Source organism: Macaca nemestrina, chromosome 8 (assembly GCF_043159975.1).
Source record: "Macaca nemestrina isolate mMacNem1 chromosome 8, mMacNem.hap1, whole genome shotgun sequence".
Lineage (NCBI taxonomy): Eukaryota > Metazoa > Chordata > Mammalia > Primates > Cercopithecidae > Macaca > Macaca nemestrina.
This window is the reverse complement of record NC_092132.1, coordinates 14,950,693-14,970,782: the sequence shown is the minus strand read 5'-3', so window position 1 is coordinate 14,970,782 and position 20,090 is coordinate 14,950,693. Positions and strand designations below refer to the sequence as shown.

The following is a 20,090-nucleotide window of genomic DNA, read 5'->3' as shown; positions in this document are numbered from 1 at the left end:
TCAGTTCTTTCCCTTCGGCAGTGAAACCTGTCCCAGGTTTCACTGCCGAAGGGAAAGACTGCCAAGCCTCAGGCCCCTTACCTGGCTGACTGGCTGCCTGCCAAGCCTCAGGCCCCTTACCTGAAAATTAAAATATTGCTAACATTACAGATTTGTTATGAGGATCAAAGGATAAAACATGTGTCAAGAGTTTGGCATCTCTTAAGTCTCTGTTTCCACAATCTATAAAATGGGAACCAGAGCATCCATCACCTGATGAGGCTGGTGTAAAGATTAAATAATTCCGTGTCTTCAACTTGACTGCCCAGCCCAGTGAAAGACACTTCAGTCACCAATGGTTCATGAACAGGCTTTAGGGAAGTCCTGGCACCAAAAAGAGAAACAGGAAAAGCATTTATTTATATAATTATTTATTAACAAGTAAGAGATAAAAGAGCAGCAAGAAACAAGAGTCAAACTAGGAGACCCTTGGCATTGTTTTCTAAGGGTTCACTGGACCAAGAGATGGGAAGAGACAGTAAGGTGTGACAGGATCTCCATGCCCAACACCTAAAACTACCTTCAGCATAAGCTGCTGTAATGCCTCATCAGGCATTCATAACTTTGAGTGAAACATGGGAGGGATTTCCTTCCAACAGTTAGCTGAAAGCAGACTTTGGAAAGGAGGGTGTCAGTCCTGAGCCAGGGCATTCACCGTGAGGTGGAAAAGAGAATGTCCTGAGACCCTAAGGGCAAGCAAGAAGTCTTAGGGGGTGAGGAGGATGAAGAAGGCAAATTGGCAAGGGTGGCACTCATCATGTAAGACCATAGACCTCAGAGACAAAAACTCCAGCTTCCCCTGACCGCACATCCTGGTCAAGTCACTCCTTCCCTCAATGTTCAGTTTTTTCACCTGTAAAACGAAGTTAATATTGTTTACTTTTCAGATTTTCTCCTCAGAGCATCCAGGAATAGAGTCCTTCTGTAAAATACTGCAGGTAAAGTACTCAGCATGCAACCCAGCACATTCTACCAAGAGTGGACCTTGACTTAACAGATGTCCATTCTAAGCTGAAATCCACAGGGAAAGATGCTCCAGATAGCTGCTGTTTGGACCCCCTAGGGAAGCAGAGGCCCAATATACCCAGAAGCAATTTCCAAAGACTGAGGAGGGCCTCTCTGAAACTTCTGGAACTGAGAAAGCACCATCCTAAGAAAAACAAAAGTGGTTGTTACAAACACAAAACCTAACAAACTCACGTGACAAAGTGATGGAGTTCCCTAGCCGAAGGACAGCTCAAGGACAAAATGTGATATATAATTTGATTTTTAAAAAAGATGCCAACTCTCAGAAATGACAAGTTAAAGTTGCTTTTGGCACCTTCCCCTCCTCCTCTTCTCCTTCCCCTCAAGTTGCTTCAAGAAACTGGTTGCCCCCCAACCCTACTCCTCGCCAGGCACATCTAACTTCTACCCCTCTCTCCAAAATACTTCCCACCCTTCTTCTCAGCCAAGTGTTAAGTGGGAAACAACTAATTCACAACCATGTGTGAATGAAGGGGCAGTACAAGTTGGGTCTGTAAAAGATACTTACTAAGCCAAAAAGGTTTTCAATGGGAGAAATGTCCTGTGACTTAGTCATGGGAGGTTAAAATGTTCAGGCAAGGAAGAAAGCAGGTGCTACCTGAGGTCAGGCAACAGGCTAGCTAGAAGCTGGCCATGTCTGGTGTTTAACCATTTCCCCTTTTCATAGTGAATGCCATTTATTTCTTTCTGAGCCCAAGAGAGAGGCCTTAACAAACTTATTTCCATGGTAAGCAGGAATTTCAGACAAGAGGCTGCATGGGGCAGATAGAGAAGTCACTACTAAGGCGGATACTGGCTGATAAGGCAGAGCTACTCACCACCCGCTAACACGCTAACACTGAGATGACACTGGCTTCCAGTCCGCTAAGCAGAGAGTTTGAAAACACCCACACTCACTCCTTTTTCCCTTCACTACTCCTACTCACTTGATGTAACTTATAATGCACCAACACACACAAGGGCAGCAGCACACTCAGAACCCAGTTTTTTCTTTTGGAGAAACTTAAATCGAGACCTCACTCAAAGCTGTCCCTCTGTGGAGAAAAGCACTTTCCTAGGCCGCCCAGGGCTGGAACAAGGCAAAGACCACCGTTCTGGTGAAACAATCTGGCAATATGACAAATATATGAGAAATTTATTAATATGCCTGGCCTTTGAGCCGCTAATTCCAACTGTAGGAATCTATCAACACTAGTGCAGAATATGACAGATGTACACAAATATTCACCACTCCAATGTGAAAACAGGTCCTCCCTTTGGGGAAACTGCTAAGCCAACTGTTTAAAATACACAATTGGGAGCAACTTAAGGGAGGGAGGGAAACATCATTTAATACAATGACATGTCTTTTTAAATATTATTGAAGTCTTTTTAATGAAATGGAAATGTTCATGATGTGTTAAATGAAAATAAGAAGGACAGAGATATATCTGGGCAAAATACCTGAAGTGACAGTAGTGGCTACCCCTGGTTAGTGGGCTTATGGATGACTTTTAAATTTTCTTTTTTTATACTTGTCCTCATTTTCTACAAAGGGAACAGGTTCTTATTCTTTAATAAGAGGAAATTATTAATAACAAAAGTCTGTTAAGAGTAGACTGTAGCTTACGTTAAATGACAGTGCAGGGTTGCAATCAACACTATCCATACTATGGGAAACTACGGGATAAACCACCAGTTTCTTTGGCAAATGAATTACAATAAAAAAAAGAGGGAGGAACCCATAGATTAAAAGAAATTTGAAATATGTCCATGAATTTCAACATACAGATCTCATATGGATCCCGGTTTGAACAAACCATTTTTTTTTTTTTAAGAGACAACCAGGGAAATTTGAACAATGACTGAATATTTAATGACACTGAGGAAGTGTTTTTTTCAGATGAGAAAACATATTATGGTTCAGGTTTATTTTTTTCAAGTCCTTATCTTTTAGAAGTACATACTGAAGTATTTATGGATGAAATGAAATACCTGATATTGCTTCAAAAAATCAGGGAAGGAGAGATAGAAATGAAAAAAAGATTGGCCAAAAGCAGACAATTGTTGAAACTGAATGACAGTTACATGTCACTCTGCTATTGCGTGTGCAAAAATTTAAGTTAACAACAAGCAAACTGGCTGGACACAGTTGCTGATGCCTGTAATCCCAACATTTTGGGAAGCTGAGGCGAGATCACTTACACCCAGGAGATAGAACCTGCAGTGAGCATGACTGTGCCACTGCATTCCAGCCTGGGCAGTGTCTCTTAAAAAACAAACAAACAAACAAAACACAACAAACAAACAAAGAAAAACTGTCCAAAGTAAAAAACCACTTGGAGGACTGAGCTACTAGTGCAAAACAGACTACAAAAGGTATGGGGGAGGGTGGGAAGGAAGGGGAATCTAATAATGCAAAGTATCATGAAATTATCCAATAATAAAACCCATATGTTTTAGGCCAGGCGCGGTGGCTCACGCCTGTAATCCCAGGACTTTGGGAGGCCAAGGTGGGTGGATCACAAGGTTGGGAGTTCAAGATCAGCCTGGCCAAGATGGTGAAACCCCATCTCTACTAAAAATACAAAAAAATTAGCCGGGCGTGGTGGCACGCGCCCGTAATCCCAGCTACTCTGGAGGCTGAGGCAGAGAACTGCTTAAACCTGGAGGGGCGGAGGTTGCAGTGAGCCAAGATTGTGCCACTGCACTCCAGCCTGGGCGACAGAGTGAGACTCCGTCTCAAAAAAAAAAAACAAACACACACACACACGCACAACCATATGTTTTAATCCTAAAGGTATTGTTTTAGTTACAAATTACTTGACAAAACATCTCCAATATAGATCTGTCTCTTTCAAAGTGAAGGGGGAGACTAGTTGGCAGAACTGATCTCAAGCCTCATCATGCTTTTTCAGTCAAATGACCTTTGAGAAATTATTTTTAACTTTTTGAGCCCGTTTCCTCATCCTTCAAATAAGAAAATAGTGGCTTTGTGGCCTAATAAAGTGCTGTGTGGACGAAATGAGAATATATTATAACAGAGTGCAGAAATGCTGAAGAGTAAACTCAGGGCACAACTGCTCATAAAATCGTATGATTCACTACTTACCATCCATAAAGAAAAATCTGAGAGGTCAACATGTTTTGAAACTACCAATTCTCTCATTAATCCCTTTCATACCATATTGTGACTGGCTGCCCCAGATGTATGATATAAATTATCTAGATTTAAATGCCGCCCCCTCAACTCGAAAGAAACAAGTCAGGAGGGAAAAATGCTTTCCTTTTCCACTGGCAGATGCATATCTTGTTTGTGTCTCTGTTAGGTGTGTTTGTTTCCACCAAGAAAGTAAATGCTAACCAGACTCTCTTCCGTTTACTTGCACTTTGCAGCTAAATCACTAATAACAAAGCAAGGCAGGGTGGCAGTGGGGAGGTGCGGGCTACAGAGCCAGGCAAACCCAGATTTGATTCCCACCTCCATCAGGTACTAGCAGGGTAATGTGAGGGTTTGAAACAGCCTATATAAAGTACTCAGTACAGGCTGGGCACAGGTGGCTCATGCCTATAATCCCACCACTTTGAGAGGCCAAGGGAAGCCAAGGCAGGCCAATCACTTGAGCTCAGGAGTTGAAGACCAGCCTGGGCAACATAACAAAAAAGTACTCATTACAGAGCTGGTACTCAAAAAGTGACAGCCAACTCTGTGACTAGTATTACTAAGCCAACAGAGGACTGCAGGTTGCAGACACCAAAAGGACAGACTAGGAATCTGGCTTTAGCATTCTGGTCTGCTAAGCATCTGCAGCACAACCTTCAGGAAATTTAGTAGCTGTGGGTTTTTCCAACTGCTCTATGCAATTGGTAGGCATATATATAAAGCCCAGAGAGGTAGACTTAACAGTATTTGGAAAACTTTTTACCAGGCCTGCCTTCAAGATTTACAAATCATATGTAGCTTTGCTACATTCTTCATAATTCTACTCAAATATCTGAATGCTAACTACATTAAAAACAAAACAAATAAAGAAACCTAGGGTTAAAAAGAGAGGGGTGATGTCCCTAAGGTACTTACAATCTACTAAAAGTGAAGACATACATGAACATCAATAAGAACACAACTTAGCTCACCAGCCTATCATTGACAAAATTATCCCAAAATCGGGAGGAAAAAAATCCTACTTCCATGGCCATCCAGTTGGTATTTAATACTCTGTCAGGAAGTTCTTTTATGAGTCTAACCTACACATCTCATGTCTCAGCAGAAGCCTATTTCCTGTTTGTTCTTTTTCATTAGTGTTGCATGCATATTTGCATTTACAGCTTTTTTTTTTCTTGAGGATGAGTCTGAGTAGAAAGATCATAAATTGAGTTGAATCCTTTCTAAACCTAGTTCATCATCTGTGAAATGGAGAAAAGGTACCCACCCCACAGAGCTGTTGGGAGGATTATATGAGATGATATGGGTAGGGCAACCAGCACAGTTCCCAGCATACAGTAGGTTCTTAACAGCAATGTTCGCAGATTCTGAAGTTGTTCAAACTCTTACACACAAAATGCAGAAGACTTGGGATGTGACAGCACTGACTTGGCACGAGTTTATTTATTGGGAGGTAGTGTATTCACTTGCCTTGGTACGAAAAATATTACTATTATTAAAGCAGCAGCAGCTGCTGGGCCAGCAGTGAGTGCTTATTTTGATTTGCACTTTGTGGAAATAAGGAGTATCTAATTTTATGTAAACACTATTAATGTGAATAAACATTATAAGGAAAAGGAAATGGGCATCATAAAAAAATGATTAATGAAACATAAAAGAAGGCTCCCCACATTTCAAAACAATGAAGACAATCAAATTTTATTTCGTGTGTAGCTGGGCAGTGAAGAGGCTGTTCAATGGAAGTAAAGCCGTTAGTCCTCACTGGACCTTTAAACAGGCTCCATTATTTAACACTGAGGAAAAACCAAACCAGAAATTTTCTGAAGAGAGCTAAGTTGCCCTGCCTGGTCTTTCACCCATCTGGATATCTATGGAAAGATTATTCAAAGAGCACCATGCCATCACTTTGGATTTAGTGGCAATGGGATGTTTCTTTTCTGGTCACACCCTATGTGGAATGTTGATCTTTCCTGACCACATCAGCAAAGCTAAAACTAGGCAGCACAGTGCTCCGACCACAGTCCTTCCAAGTATCCCAAATGAGTAAGGATCAAGGGGAGGTGAGACTTGCGGAGGGAAGGGGAGAGAAAGTAACATCTTCCAAGTGTCACTGAGTGCCAGGCCTCTGCCTTCCTTATATTCCTACTGATTCTCCCAACAGCTGTGAGGTACTACCATTTCCATTTAACTGTCATGTCAATGAAAAATGAAGATGAGGCAGAAGAACTGGATCTAGTCCCAGCTTTGCTGGGTATAAACGGTGTGCTTCCCTATCCCCCTATTCTCCTCTGAGGAAGACCATCACCCCCAGGCTGAAGGGGAGGACTTAGCCCCCCCGATCACACAGCCCTCTCATCCTGGCCAAAGCTGACTGGAGCAAGGGTGGTCTCCTGACCCAAGTGGGGCCAATCCATCCTCCTTCCCAGATATCCTTGCCCCAGAATCAGGTAGACACCAATGTGGTATAGGGCACTGGAGCTGAGAACAATTTGGTGCCAGAGGTGCCATCATCTACCATTTGCCCAAAAGAGAACATCCTCATTTTGTTTCATTCTTGCCCCTCATGTTCCATAAAATATCTCCCATGAATCCTTCCAATAAGTCCCCATTTTGCTTTAACTAATGTATTTCATTTTGCTGGGGGAGGGGAAGGAACCTCTTACAACAAAACAGCCTAACACACTTGGCTTTTCTAAGCCACAGCTTCCTCATCCATAAAAAGAGGAGTTGGACTAGATGGTCTCTGAGGCCTTTTTCAGTTCTATAGGAATGTGCATCATAATAACATAGTTCTCACTATACTTGCAGCCCACTGTGTGCTGGGTGCTATACCAGGCACTGGAGATAAGGCCATCCTGACCCTAGCCTTTCGGTACAATGCTACAGAAATGCAAGGTATCCAGGCTGTTTTAATAATAGAGAGAGCTAAGAAGAGCCTACATTTTCCTCCACCCAAAACGCATCTGGCAGGGAAAGGGATGGCCTAGATTGACTTAGCCAACTCTGCTTTCTATAATAGTTGGTGCCAAAATGCAGTCGTCTTTTGGGCTTTACCTCCTTGGCGCATGAGGTTCTGATTTTATTTTCCCCGCTTTTGAGTGGCTAAATTGGGTGCTGTCTTATCAAAGGGGCACATACCCCAGTTCTTTGGGGGAAAATTATACCATAACTTGGCATGAAAATTTTTTCAGTTCTTACATAACTGACCACAAACAGCACCATAACAGAGGGCTGTTCAGACAGGGCTCTGGGCTGGAAAGAGCCTACTGTGAACTCCAGGATTCTGTTAAGACCAAGTAGAGTCAAGTGCTTCCTGATCTTGACCTAACTCCTGCCCACAAATAATTAAAACTCGTTTTACTGACGCTGAAAACAAGCTATGAAGCACACAGAAACGAACATTCAAGGAGAGATCCCTTTTGCTTTAAGGCTTCTGCCTCCTAACCAAAATAGAATTTCTTGTGGTCTCAGTGCTTCAAGCTGTAATCAGTAAAGCACACAACCTAGCTGCCATGCTCTGTACCAGTCAGGGCCAAGGCATAAATGTTTCACCTCCCCATAAACGACCACAATCAATCAATTATGCAGGTACATAATAAATACCTGCATTTATTATGTAACAGAGAAAACAGCTCATTACCCCAAAGCCCCAGCAAGAATCAGAAGGGGCAGCTTTCACACACCATTGGAGAGGACTCTACAAGTGGGGTGTAGAAGCAGGCAGAAAGATTATAGCAGTGATACAAGGAAGCATGGGCAATGAGGTTGCACTGGTAGAGTCCATCAGGCTGGCCTGGGTCCAAGTGGGCAGTACTGGTCACTGGTTCCCTTACTTCAGAGAGTACAGGGCCCACTAAGGGCTGATTATACAGTTACACTGAGTTGACAGTCTGCTTCAGATCAAATTGGCTATGACCATGACGCACAATGGTCAGAGCATTTGGTGTTGCCCTAGTCCTCTCCTTAGTCCCATCTGTGCTTCCCCAATCCGGGTCCTTGAAGTACACACATCTGACTTTATCTCTGTCATCTGACCTCACCACTAACCCTTCAGAAATGAGTCTACCAAGTCCCATCTTCTTGGTTACACAGGCAATTGTCTAATGCAATAATAGAGGGCAATAGCAACAAGGATAATAAGAACAATCATTTATAGAGCACTTAGCACACCAGACACTGTTGTAAGCACTTTACAGATACCGACTCACCCAGAGGTAGACACTTACCCCCATGAGGAAAGTAGGACACAGTAAGGCTCAGTAACTTGCCCAACACACACTAGAAGTAACAGGGATACGACTAACCTAGGCAAGAGAATTTCGCCCTCCTCAACCCAAGTATTGCTACTGGTCCTCAGTAGAGAGGAGTCCTGCCCATGTATCTCTCCATGAAGGAATGCTTCTGGCCTCATTTGCCTCCTTCTTCCCTGCCTCACAGGAGAGCTGAGTAGTCAGAGCTTGACACCCACAGGGCCATACTGTACCGACACATACAGTCACTTGATGAGTGCCGCCCATGCACTGTCTCCTTTAATACTCAAAAAGCAATGTAATTTATTTATCAAATGGAGAAACAGAGGCTTAAACATAAAGTGATCTCTAGCCCCAAAGCTTACTCATATTTAAGTAATACATGTGGGAATGGCCAAGACCAAGATCTGGCTTTAGTCCCCAAATGACTAGGTTACATATATGGAAACCATCTCTCTGAGGCTCCCTGGACAAATAGATAATGAAGGCAAAGGTCTGGGTAGTGTTTGAACATCCAACACCACAAATGGTTTCTGATGAAAGGCTGCTAGCCTAACATCAGGGAAAGCTACTGCAGCCTCACACAGCATGTCTTCTGAGACCAGGACTTAATGACAGCAGACTGGGCTAGCAAGATTCAGTTCCAAACTTAAGGTTTACTCTCTACTCTTTCTACCTAGAAGCAAGTTACATGGAATGGTACTGGGGAGGACTCCCACAATGTGAATTGCCAGTTCCCACAGCCCTGTTAAACAGCAGATTGCAAAAAGCCCTGGGTTGGGCAGCCCTGAATTCAAATCCCTGCATGGTTTCCTTCTCATCTTTGGGCCTCAGTCTCCACCTCTCAAAGCAATAGGACTACACTAGATCCGGTGGGTCCCGTCATTCACGAAGTTTCTCCCACGGAGATACAAAGCCCTTCTAGGAAGCCAATCACCTGAATGAGGTAACACTTTGCTTTCCCACTTCATAACTGGCAATCCAAGCATCTGATCAGCAGCAGACGATTAGTCCTACACCACTGAGCTGATGCATTTTAGCCAAAATCAAACACGTTTGGCATGAGAGTTATACCAAACCAAGTTACTAGCAGTGTCCACTAATTTTTCCACAAAGCGGCTACAGACCCCCATCACAGCTTTCACGAGCCTTTTGGAGATCACGCTTCCAGGCTGGCAAATGTCAGACTAGATATTCTCCAAGGTCGCTTTTACCTGGACACTTAGCAATTCCCTGAATAACTAACACTCAGCAAAAACTCAGGGCTGTTGTACGGCCAGGAAGCTGGAAGCAGAGAGCCAGACAGCCCTGCAGAAACTGCAACTGAAAGTGGTGGTTCTTTAGCCAGGGCTCTGGGCAGCTCAAAGGCAAATCAGATTGGGTCAACAGTCCCAAGCATGCCAGGGCGGAGGTGGAAGCAACAGGGTGATTTTCACATCTGCCCAGTCCAAGAAGGATTGCTGGCAGCACTGTCTTTGATCACAAAAGGCAGAGATTTAATGAGGGGTCCAGCAAGAGGTCTCAGAAGAACAGAGAAAAGCAACTGTCTTTTTCATTTTTCTTCCCTCTCCCAAACTCTTTCTCTCTAGCACTAGAAACCAAATTGAGGTAAGAAGACAATTAATAGATGCCTTTCTCACAGGTCTTGCAAGACAAAACAAACTGGCAGACAGGAAGCATAGAAGACAGTGAAATACAGAAGAAACAGAATGGGTTTTCAATGCAGAGATTCTGCATTCAGAGCCTAAGTCTACCATTTACCACTGTGTGATCCTGGACAAGTTATTTAATGTCTGTGAGCCTTTATGTATTCACATGTAAAACAATAATAAGAATGCTATTAGAATAATCTTTTATTAGATGATAGGTGTAAAAAATGTTTTGTAAAACCCAAAGATATATATATGAAGGTGTGTGAGGCAGTTCTTGTGTTGTTATAAAGGAATATCTGAGGCTGGGTAATTATAAAGAAAGGAAACTCTGCAGGCTGTACAAGCAAGGTGCTGGTATCTGCTTGGCTTCTGGGGAGCCCTCAGGGAGTGTTTAGTCATGGCAGGAAGAGAAATGGGAGCAGGTATGTCACATGGCAAAAGCAGGGGCAAGAGAGAGAGAAAAGTGGAGGACCCAGACTTTTAAAACACTGGATCTCACAAGAACTAACTGAGCAAGAACTCACTTATCACCAAGGATCTGATGACGCTAAATCATTCATGAGGCATCCGCCCCCACGAACCAATCACGTCCCACTAAGCCCCACTTCCAACACTGGGGACTATGTTTCAACTTGAGATTTGGAGGGGACAAAAATCCAAACCATATCACAAGGACAAAAAGCATTAGCACAGAATATCTGGCTAACAGGCTTGTGCCTTGTTTTAGAAAGAGCATGAGTTCCAACATATACAATTTCCTTCTCCCTTTGATTCTATAGACAGATATATTCACTCACTGACCTTTGCTGGTTTCATCCAGACAAAACCTCATCCTAAGTACCTCCAGACTGGGTCAAAAGCTTGGGCACAGAGCCTTGACTTCCGTGTGGGACAGAAACATTATGGGAAGGTTTGCTTGCCTTTTGTTGTATTATCTTCAAGAGGTCAGAAACAGACCCAAACATACTTTCTCTACTTTAAGCAAAAGAATAAATGTTAATTTTATCTAAATCCTTCCTGAGGTTTTTTTTTTAAGACTACAATCTCCTTGAGGGTAATTAACGGGCTCCTTAAGTTTAGCACCTGCAATATAAAGTAGCACTTCCCATTAAGTTTACCAGCTTTTAAAATTTAAGAGGTAATGCACTTGCATTCTTGAGCAAGCGGAGCTGATGAACAAGATCAGATGTCAAACCCTGACCACAGAAATCCTATGCGTAAGATTTCACAGAAAAACACTTAACGACCTAACAGTATTTATCAAAGACTGATGACCTCTATCATCAGCATGGCAGTCACCCAAAAGGACATAGATAAAGGCTGAAACTTAATTGGAAGGTGAGGGAACACATACAGAAGTCTGACTGGCCTGCACGAGGACTCGACGGTAATGCAATTAATCCCAAATCTGATACTGGTCGTATGACCTGGGCGAAATACTTACTGGTTGTAAGACCTAGCTAGGCGAAATACTTAACTGCTATAATCCTCAATTTCTTCATCTATAAAATGGGGCCACTGATGATAGGGTGAAAAAAGGTATTAAATAATAGTATGTATAGGTAGTAGGAAGGTCACTGTTATGAGATAGAGCTTGATACTGAATCTACATTCCCTATCTTCATTCATTTCATCAAACATTTCTATATCTTCAGAAACAACTGAACACACCAGATAAACACGTTAAGAAAAGCCTCTAATGCCAGACCCACACCTGACTGCCACCTCCCATAAGAAAACTTTTAGGCTGCATTTCTTGAGGGCAGGGTTCTTCATATTTGTATCCCTGGGTCTAGCACATTGCTGGGCACATAAGAGGCACTGAACAATCTGTATATTGACTACATGGTAATTTGAGTGATTTCACTTGTATTCCTAGGATGAATGTTCTATACTATTTCCCTCCCCTGGGAACTGCCCCTTTCTAACCTGTTAAGAGTTTTAGCCTTATTTCTTTATTTCTTAAAGACCACTAGCTTCTCCATAATACAATCTGGAAAACCCCAATACCTCAGCAGGACTTGGAAAATGACTTGTATATAGCAGGGGCTCCCCAAAAATGTGTTGAACAAATGCTGTTCATGGATTATACTCAAATGAGTTCCCACATTTAAATCTGAAAACTCATATCCAAATCTTTGAAAGTACAGGGAAAAAAACAGTATATTTAAGTATCACTATTAAGAACTCTGAAATATAAACATGAAGAAACATTAAGCCTCCAAGGAACTGAAGCACCTTTTTAATCAGACCAAAACTTGAAGGTGCACTGACAGCAAAGTCTCCTATGTTCCCTACAAAGCTACTGAAATAGGTTTTTGTAGACATTTAGAATACCTATTTTATGTATTAACTGTCTTAAGATTTCTAAACTCTGGGCCAGGCGTGGTAGCTCATGGCTGTAATCCCAGCACTTTGGGAGGCTAAGGCAGACGAACCACTTGAGGTCAGGAGTTTGAGACCAGCCTGGCCAACATGATGAAACTGTGTCTCTACTAGAGATACAAAAATTAGCCAGGCATGGCGGTGTGCACCTTTAGTCCTAGCCACCCAGAAGGCAGAGGTGAGAGAATTGCTTGAACCTGGGAGGCAGAGGTTGCAGTGAGCTGAGATCACACCACCGCACTCCAGCCTCAGCTACCGAGTGAGAGCCTGTTTCGGGGGGAGAGGGGAGTGAGATTTTTAAACTCCACTTTATTTGCTAGCCACTCGACCTTAGAGAGAAATCATTTCATCTCTCTGGGCCTCAATTTTCTTCTCCATAAAATAGAGATGATAATTGTTCCTCTTTCAGAGAGCTCACATGACAGGTAAATGTAAGCATTCACGCCATGTGTCTACAGCAGGCAGGGTATGGAGCAGCTGCTCAATAAATGAGCAGAACTTGCCTCCTTCATTGCCACCAAATTAAAATGTGGCCCAATATAAAATAACCAGGTAGACTTTCATTTATCATGCTGGCCTCTCTCTCTGACAAAGGTCCTAAGTATTAGCCACTCTAAGTCTTTAAATGGAGAGTCCCTTCTACTGTCTGGGTCACAGCGGTCCTAAAATGCCTGCCTGCTCCCTTTTAGGGAAAACACTTACACTCTCTTAGTCACTTATTCATAACTTACAAATGGTCATGAGTAAAATGGCACACATAAGTGTGCTTTCGTTGTTGAGTAAGTAAAACACTGGCTTTCTGCTTGGAAAACACTCATGCACCAGGACAAAACCTTGGCAGAAAACCAGCTCATCCGTTCCAGTCACCCCAAGGTAGCCACTCACCGTGTGCCAGCCAAACCGTGAATCCCAGAGCCATGTGCGACCCTTTGCCCCAAAAGGTGAGGTCCAGAAGTAAACTCCTCTTTGCCTCTTCTTACCATATGCGTCTTTTTTTTTTTTTTTTTTTTTTTTGAGACATAGTCTCACTCTGTCGCCCAACCTGGTGTGCAGTGGTGCAATCTTGGCTCACTGTAACCTCGGCCTCCCAGGTTCATATGATTCTCCTGCCTCAGCCTCCCAAGTAGCTGAGACTACAGGCATGTGCCATCATGCCTGGCTAATTTTTTAGTAGAGATGGGGTTTCCCCATGTTGGCCAGGCTGGTCTGGAACTCCTGACCTCAAGTGAGCCCCCTGCCTCAGTCTCCCAAAGTGCTGGGATTACAGGTATGACCCACCACACCCAGGCTTTCTTACCATGTATTTCTGATCTACTTCCTAGAGTGCTCATCACAGAGATGTAACTAAAAGCATCAACATCTGCGTAACACGCCACATTCTCTACCAAGGAGACATCGTAAAAGGGAGAGTGTGCGTTAATGTGGGGCTCCAATCTTGGAGATCTAAGTTTTTCAGTTGCGCTCTATGTGTGTTCATTAGTGATTCAAAGAGCAAAAAGAGGTCATAAACAGGAAGGTACTCACTAGAACTAGAAAAATATTTTTTTAAAGAGAGAATTCCAAGTTACCCAAATTAATTCCTATTCCGGAGTTTCCATATCACTAAAAAGTACCCAAAAGTTCTCTTCCTAAGAATAACCACAAAACAACACAAGCCACATTCTTAAAGTTTCCAAATATCTCACTTGTGAAGCATATGCCAACAAGATTTTGTGGTATGCCCCCAAATTTTTCTTATATTTTGAATGTGGTAATGTTAAGTCCCATATTTTTAAAGAACTGAATTGCAATCCACCTAAGATATTTGTAATAATGCACAACTTCCATATATGTAAGCATGGGGGAAAAATTAAAATTCAACTATGGTGACTATCCATCAGTAAAAATACCTAAAGCATACTTTTCACATCTATGCAAAAGGCAACCACTCAGAGAGTCCAACCTCAAGAATTAAAATATGCCGACTGGAGACAATGTTTCCCTGACCAACACCTTACTTAAGTTCAGAAGAAAAATTGTAAAATTATTGTGCCATCCTGAAACATTGTTATATTTTTGAGAACAGGGTTATTATCAATATACTCTAACATGACACTTTGAACTTCTAGCCTGGTTTCAAGTTCATAAGTGACCACACTTGCATTATAGTTAACTCTATTTTTCTACCTTATCTTACAACAGTATTTCTCATTTAAAAAAATATTTTATGTTTGCTTTTAAATTTATTAACCTTAAACTAGTATCAACAGCAACTGCAGGTAATTTAACATTAACCCTCTACTACAGGGTTGCTGGAAAATATGCTCACATACCTCTGCAAACAGCATCACCAAATACTTAATCTTATCACATCCTCCACAAACAGAATACAGCAATAATATCTAAATGTGCAGGAAGAGAACGTTAAAATAACTGGCAGCTCTATTAGCAGGCACCGAAGAACTTATCTAGAAGGAAAATAACCACTCAGTCTAATCAATGTCACATCCTTAGAAGTATACACAATTAGTACAGAAAGAGGATGCAAAATGTTCCTATATCAGCATGTTTCAATTTATTACAATTAAGTGAAAGACAGACCCATGATGGAGTTCAATGCCTGGCAACTCTGTTTAATCCCAAATGAGTGTAACAGACTGGCAGTTCACAAACACCAAAAAAAAAAAAAAAAAAAGAAAAGAAAAGAAAAAAAATCCATTTATCTCTGGTTTTCAAACAAACCTAGTTAGGTGGTATTTCTCCATCTACTTCACAATTCACTCCCATCACCCAATACTGACTCCAGAGAGAACTCTGGAAGCATGCCGGAATGACACATTCAGTCACAGCACCAAGCAGGCAAGATGGGCCTCAGCACTAACAGAAGTCTCTCCCCTCCTAAAATTTGGGACCCCTCTACCTCTGACTCCCAGTTCTACGTGTGCGGAAACATGAATCAAAGCTCATTTCAAGATCAGTCGGCCCACAGGGGCCCAAGCTTCCCCCTATTACAGAGGGCCGCCCTTGGGGTGGGGGGCTTACATCAGAAAGAGCTCCCCAAACCTCACCTAAACCAGCCACAGCATAACCCACCCAGGGAAAACCATCTCCCTTCCTACCTTCCACCCAATGGTGCCATTTTCAGTTGAAATACGTTTGCCTTGTTTGAAGGGAAGGGATGCTTTTTGGCACTTACTGATGATGCTGAGTTCCAGGGCAAATATCCTATTTTTATCGCGGCCCCAGAAGCTTCTGCAGCTCCTTGGCTTTGAGGTTCCTCTTTGCCCATACCACTCTATCATTAATTCACTGAAAACCCTAAAGAAATCGATTTGGCCTTGGCCCTGCCCCCCACCCCACCCGCAACGCTTTCCTAAAGGGTCCAGATAAGAGGAGCTGTCTGACTGTAGCCTTGGGCCTCCCTTCTCCCTGTCTGTTCAGCTCAAGCAGCCTGCACCGGTCTCCGATCTCCCTGCCCAGTCTGAGTGCCCTGCGGGCAGGTCTTGCTGGCGCAGCAGCCCTAAGCCCTACCAAACCCTCCGGGTTAGGGGAGCCGGGTGGGAACCTATGTGCACAGATCTCTTTCCATCTGGGCTTCAGGCACCAGAGACTAGCAGGGAGAAGTCCTGGAGTGGAAACAGTCCCAGCCCGAGTTCTCTCTGGGTCCTTTGGGATTTTTCCACCCGCCCTTGCCTCCGCAGCTACGCCTGCCTGGCCCAGCCGGGCCGCTGAGAGGTGCGTTCACTGCCCATCTCCTAGTCCCTTGCTGGTGACCTTGGCCGCACTGCTTCGCCTCTGTGCCCTCGGTGGCCTGACGCCACCTACCTGGAGGGTTACAGGAGGGTCACGAAGATGTGGAAGCGCTGAACAGTGCATGCCAAGGACAGGACTTCCATCTTCTGTCCTCCCTGGAGTGTCCACAGCTCGCTCAGTCCTCTCCCACCTCCAGTCCCCAGGCCTTTCAACCCGCACGACCCCAGAAGAGGCGAAGGGATGGGGAAGGGGCCGCCCGTCCGAAGTCCCTTATTCACCCGGCGGCTGCCTGAGGGGGTGTGGCGCCCCCGGCCCCCGCGTCCCCTTCCTCCCAGCTCCGAGGAGATCCTCCAGCTGCGCGGCGGCAGCGGCGAGCGCGGACGGCAGGGGTCCCGGCCCGACCTACCTCCTCCAGCAGCGTGACGGTGTTTCTGCAGTTGTGCAGCCGCGTGGTGAAGCTGGACGTGGTGGGCGAGTTGTAGTCCTCGGTGGTCTCGGCGATGAACTCCGAGACAGAGATCTGGTCCGGCATCCTGCCGGGGGGACGAGACACAAGCGGGGGCGGGGGGTGAGTCACGGCGCAGGCTCCCGGGGCCGCGGGCCGCCCGGCGGCTCATGAACCCCGGCGCGCAGCCCGCCACCCGCCGCCCGGCCTGGCGCACGGCTCCCGTCCCCGGCGGCGGCGAGAGGGAGGGAAGGAGGCGGGTGTAGGCAGGCGGCGGCGGCGGCGGCGGCGCTCTGCGCGGGGCCCTTCAAACTCCAAGCCGCGCGCGAGGCAGGGGGTTCTCCGGGACCCGCCTCCCTCTGCTCATGCCGGCGGCGGCAGCTCCTCAGCAGCGGGGGAGGCGACGCGGCTGCGCGCGGGGTCTTCGCGGGGGTCTGGGCTCCAGCCGGCCGCTGGGGCGTGCGCGGGCTGGGTGGCTAGGGCGCCGGGCGCTGCCTCCTCAGACGCGCTGACAGGCGGCGGCGCGGGCCTGACTGACTGAGCTCACACTCCCGCGGCGGGCGGGCGGGCGGGCGGCGCTCGCGCTGCAGTCACGGGGACAAACAAGGAAGTGCTCTGCGCACGCGCGCCGGCCCCCGCCCTGCCCCCACCCCCCGCGCCCCGCCCCCGGCCCGGCCCCCGCCCCGCCCCGCCCCGCCCCGTCCCCGCTCGCTCATCGCCCCCAGGGCCTGGCTCCGACTCGGCCGCTCCCGACCCCGGCTGCGCTGCACGGGGGCTCCGGAAGCCCGAGTCCCTGGTCCGCCTCCGGAGCGGTTACTTCAGCGAGCTCGTTACGCCAGCGTTTTGCAAGAAGGGGGCCCAAAAAAGTTGTACGTGTTCTTTTTTAGTCGCGTGTGGGTGCAGGAAGTGAGGCCCCGGGAGAGCCGCCTCCTATTGAGAGGGCCGCCGACCCCGCGAAGGAGGCGCTGGGCGCAGGGGCGGCCTCCCGGGGCCTGGGCTTGCAGCTGCCCTCTCGCCCGCTCGCCCCATCTCTCTGCAGAGTGCTCCTCGCCGCTTAAAGGCTGGTTTTGTGCAGTTGGCTTAGGTTGCTACAATGCAGCGTGAAGACGAATGAAGGGTTTGGGGTTTTTTAAAAAAAAAAAACAACTTTCTAATCTTTCGTTTGCACTTTTTTTTTTGTTTAACTCGCAGGAAAGCCGAGGGTCAGGGAATGTAAAAGGCATTGCCCGAGTTGCAAATGGTGTTCGATGCTAAGCAGATGCCAAATTTCGGTGGAAAAAGTACCAACAGATACCTCACTCCTCGGCCTTGACAGATGGCTAATTTTAAAACTAGCTCAATCTACTTAGTCCGAAGAATCCATTTAATTTCTCACCATTCACTGAGTATGAAATTGGTTTAAAAGAAGAAGGAGGATTAAAAAAAGCTAGGTCTTTGGGAAGGGCCACAGGATTGGTACCTGTAATTCAAGCCAGGAGAGCCTTTGATAGCCTTAGGGTGCAAGGCTGAGCCTGTCCTCCCTAACACACACCCACTGCGCCGTACCCCTCATCCCGGAAAATGGGCTCCTGCCATCTTGCACTGTTACGCCTCAAATCCGTTCTCTGGTTCTTACCCCTGACTACAAGGGAGTGCCCCAAAGCAGGGATCTTGTCTTAGCCTTGGGCCTGCTACAGAGAAGTAGTAGAGTGGCTGTCAAAATACATCACCTCATTAACTCTCAAATATTTACTAAGCACCAACTATGTGCCCTGGAGATTGAGTAATGCCAAGGCCCCTGCTCTCATGAAGCTTACCTTCTAGGACAGAAATAGACAACTCACAATAAAGTGGAGTAAATATAAAGTAAGAAAGTGAAGGAGTGGCTATAGTATAAAGAATCTGCAGAGAAGGCTTTGCTGACAAGGTGACATCTTGAGAAAAGGATGACAAGAGTAAGTCACCCAGATAATCCTGTTGTCTATGGCATCTTGGGCCCTCAGTTGCCTCACGTGAAAGCAAAAGATAAGGACACCAACCCTAGGACCTGGCTGTTCTGTTGAGTTCACTGATGATGGATGAGAAAGTGCTTTGTGCACAGGAAAGTCATTAGACAAGTGTGAGATGTTCACCTCCCTCTATTGCCTGTACTGAACCTGCACCGTGCCTCCAGTGAGATGCTCATCAGTGTCCTCTAAGAGCCCATGCTTCAGGTAGGCAAGTGTTCCAGCTAATTAAAGGGAGAATTTTGTACAGGGAATGTACATAAATATCCTTCCCTGGCAAGGGGAAGTTGAGAAATCAACTTAAAAAGACATTCTTTAAAAAATTAGTAAATAAATAAACAGGCACCCAACTTTGTCCTCATTAGCACTTTAAAAGCTTGGCTTGGGACACACCAAGTTTGAAGTTCAGGGGAGACAGCCAGATGATGATAGCAGGCAGCTGAAGAGCCATACCTGGAGGTCACTTGCTCATGTGCTGTAGTTGACAGAACACGGTCTTTTGAAGTATGAGCCACCCAGGAGAAAATCCTACCATCCTTTCCCCACATACTAACCAAGTCACCCTGCATCTGGAAAATTCTGTGACTTGGAACAAATATGGCCTATACCGGTTGAGCTAATTAAGCTGAGACTCAGTTACCCCATGGAGCACTGACAACACACAGCACTTAAGACTTCACTCCAAGAAAGCCTTCCTTCCTCTAGGCTGGAAACAAATTCAGACTTGGATTCTTGCATTTATTCTGTTCTCCCATCTATTCCAGGTAGTCGTCTAGCACCTGTCACCTCCACTGAGCTGGTAGTTCCTTCCATCTTCTTCGTCTGGCATTATAGTAAAGACTCAATAAACATGAGCTGTTATTAAAAGCCAAAAGTCAGTGTTTAATTGCCTCAATTCCAAGAGGACTTGGGTTCCAGAGTTTTCCCTCCTAGTAACTGATGCTGTCATCTTGGGCCTTGGTGCTATCCTTTGTAAAATAAAGGAGTGAGTGTGTCAAAATGACCACAGATTCCTCCCAGCAGGAGCCGACTTGTGTATACAGTCAGCTCTGCAGATGCAAAGAAGAAAGATTATTACAACAAGCTAAGCTAACTGCAGTGGTGGACAGCTGGAGATTGCTTTCTTGACTGAATTCACCAAAGACTCCAAACTGCTGCCATCAATTTCTGTTTCAGTTTCATTTGAAGATTATGTTATGTATCTGCTCCTCCCCCGTCTCCTTCAGCCAAGAAAGGAATATGCTCACAATGAGATATTGTGCTCCGGTAAGTATATACCTCCTCAGACTGGTCTGCAATTAGAATTTCAAAGGTTCACACCTCTACCCACCATTTCTGGGCCATAATCCTCTTTAAATTTGAAACCATGCCTCAGTGAAAACCATCTGCACCTCTCCTTTTCTCAAATACTCTGAAAATCATTCCTGGATATCT

At 45.3% G+C, this 20,090-nt stretch overlaps 1 protein-coding gene across 3 annotated transcripts in view; it reads right to left on the bottom strand.

The window, feature by feature from the left end:
- Positions 1–20,090, bottom strand: part of LOC105492844 (ArfGAP with SH3 domain, ankyrin repeat and PH domain 1) — a 395,792-nt gene that overhangs the window by 295,591 nt on the left and 80,111 nt on the right. For 2 of the 3 annotated variants that reach the window (XM_024796318.2, XM_071067822.1), the window contains exon 3: positions 16,633–16,759. The exons of the other annotated variant lie outside the window; for it this stretch is intronic. In XM_024796318.2, the coding sequence (XP_024652086.2) occupies positions 16,633–16,759 (127 nt within the window). The remainder of the gene's footprint in view (positions 1–16,632; positions 16,760–20,090) is intronic. 3 annotated transcript variants of the gene reach the window in all.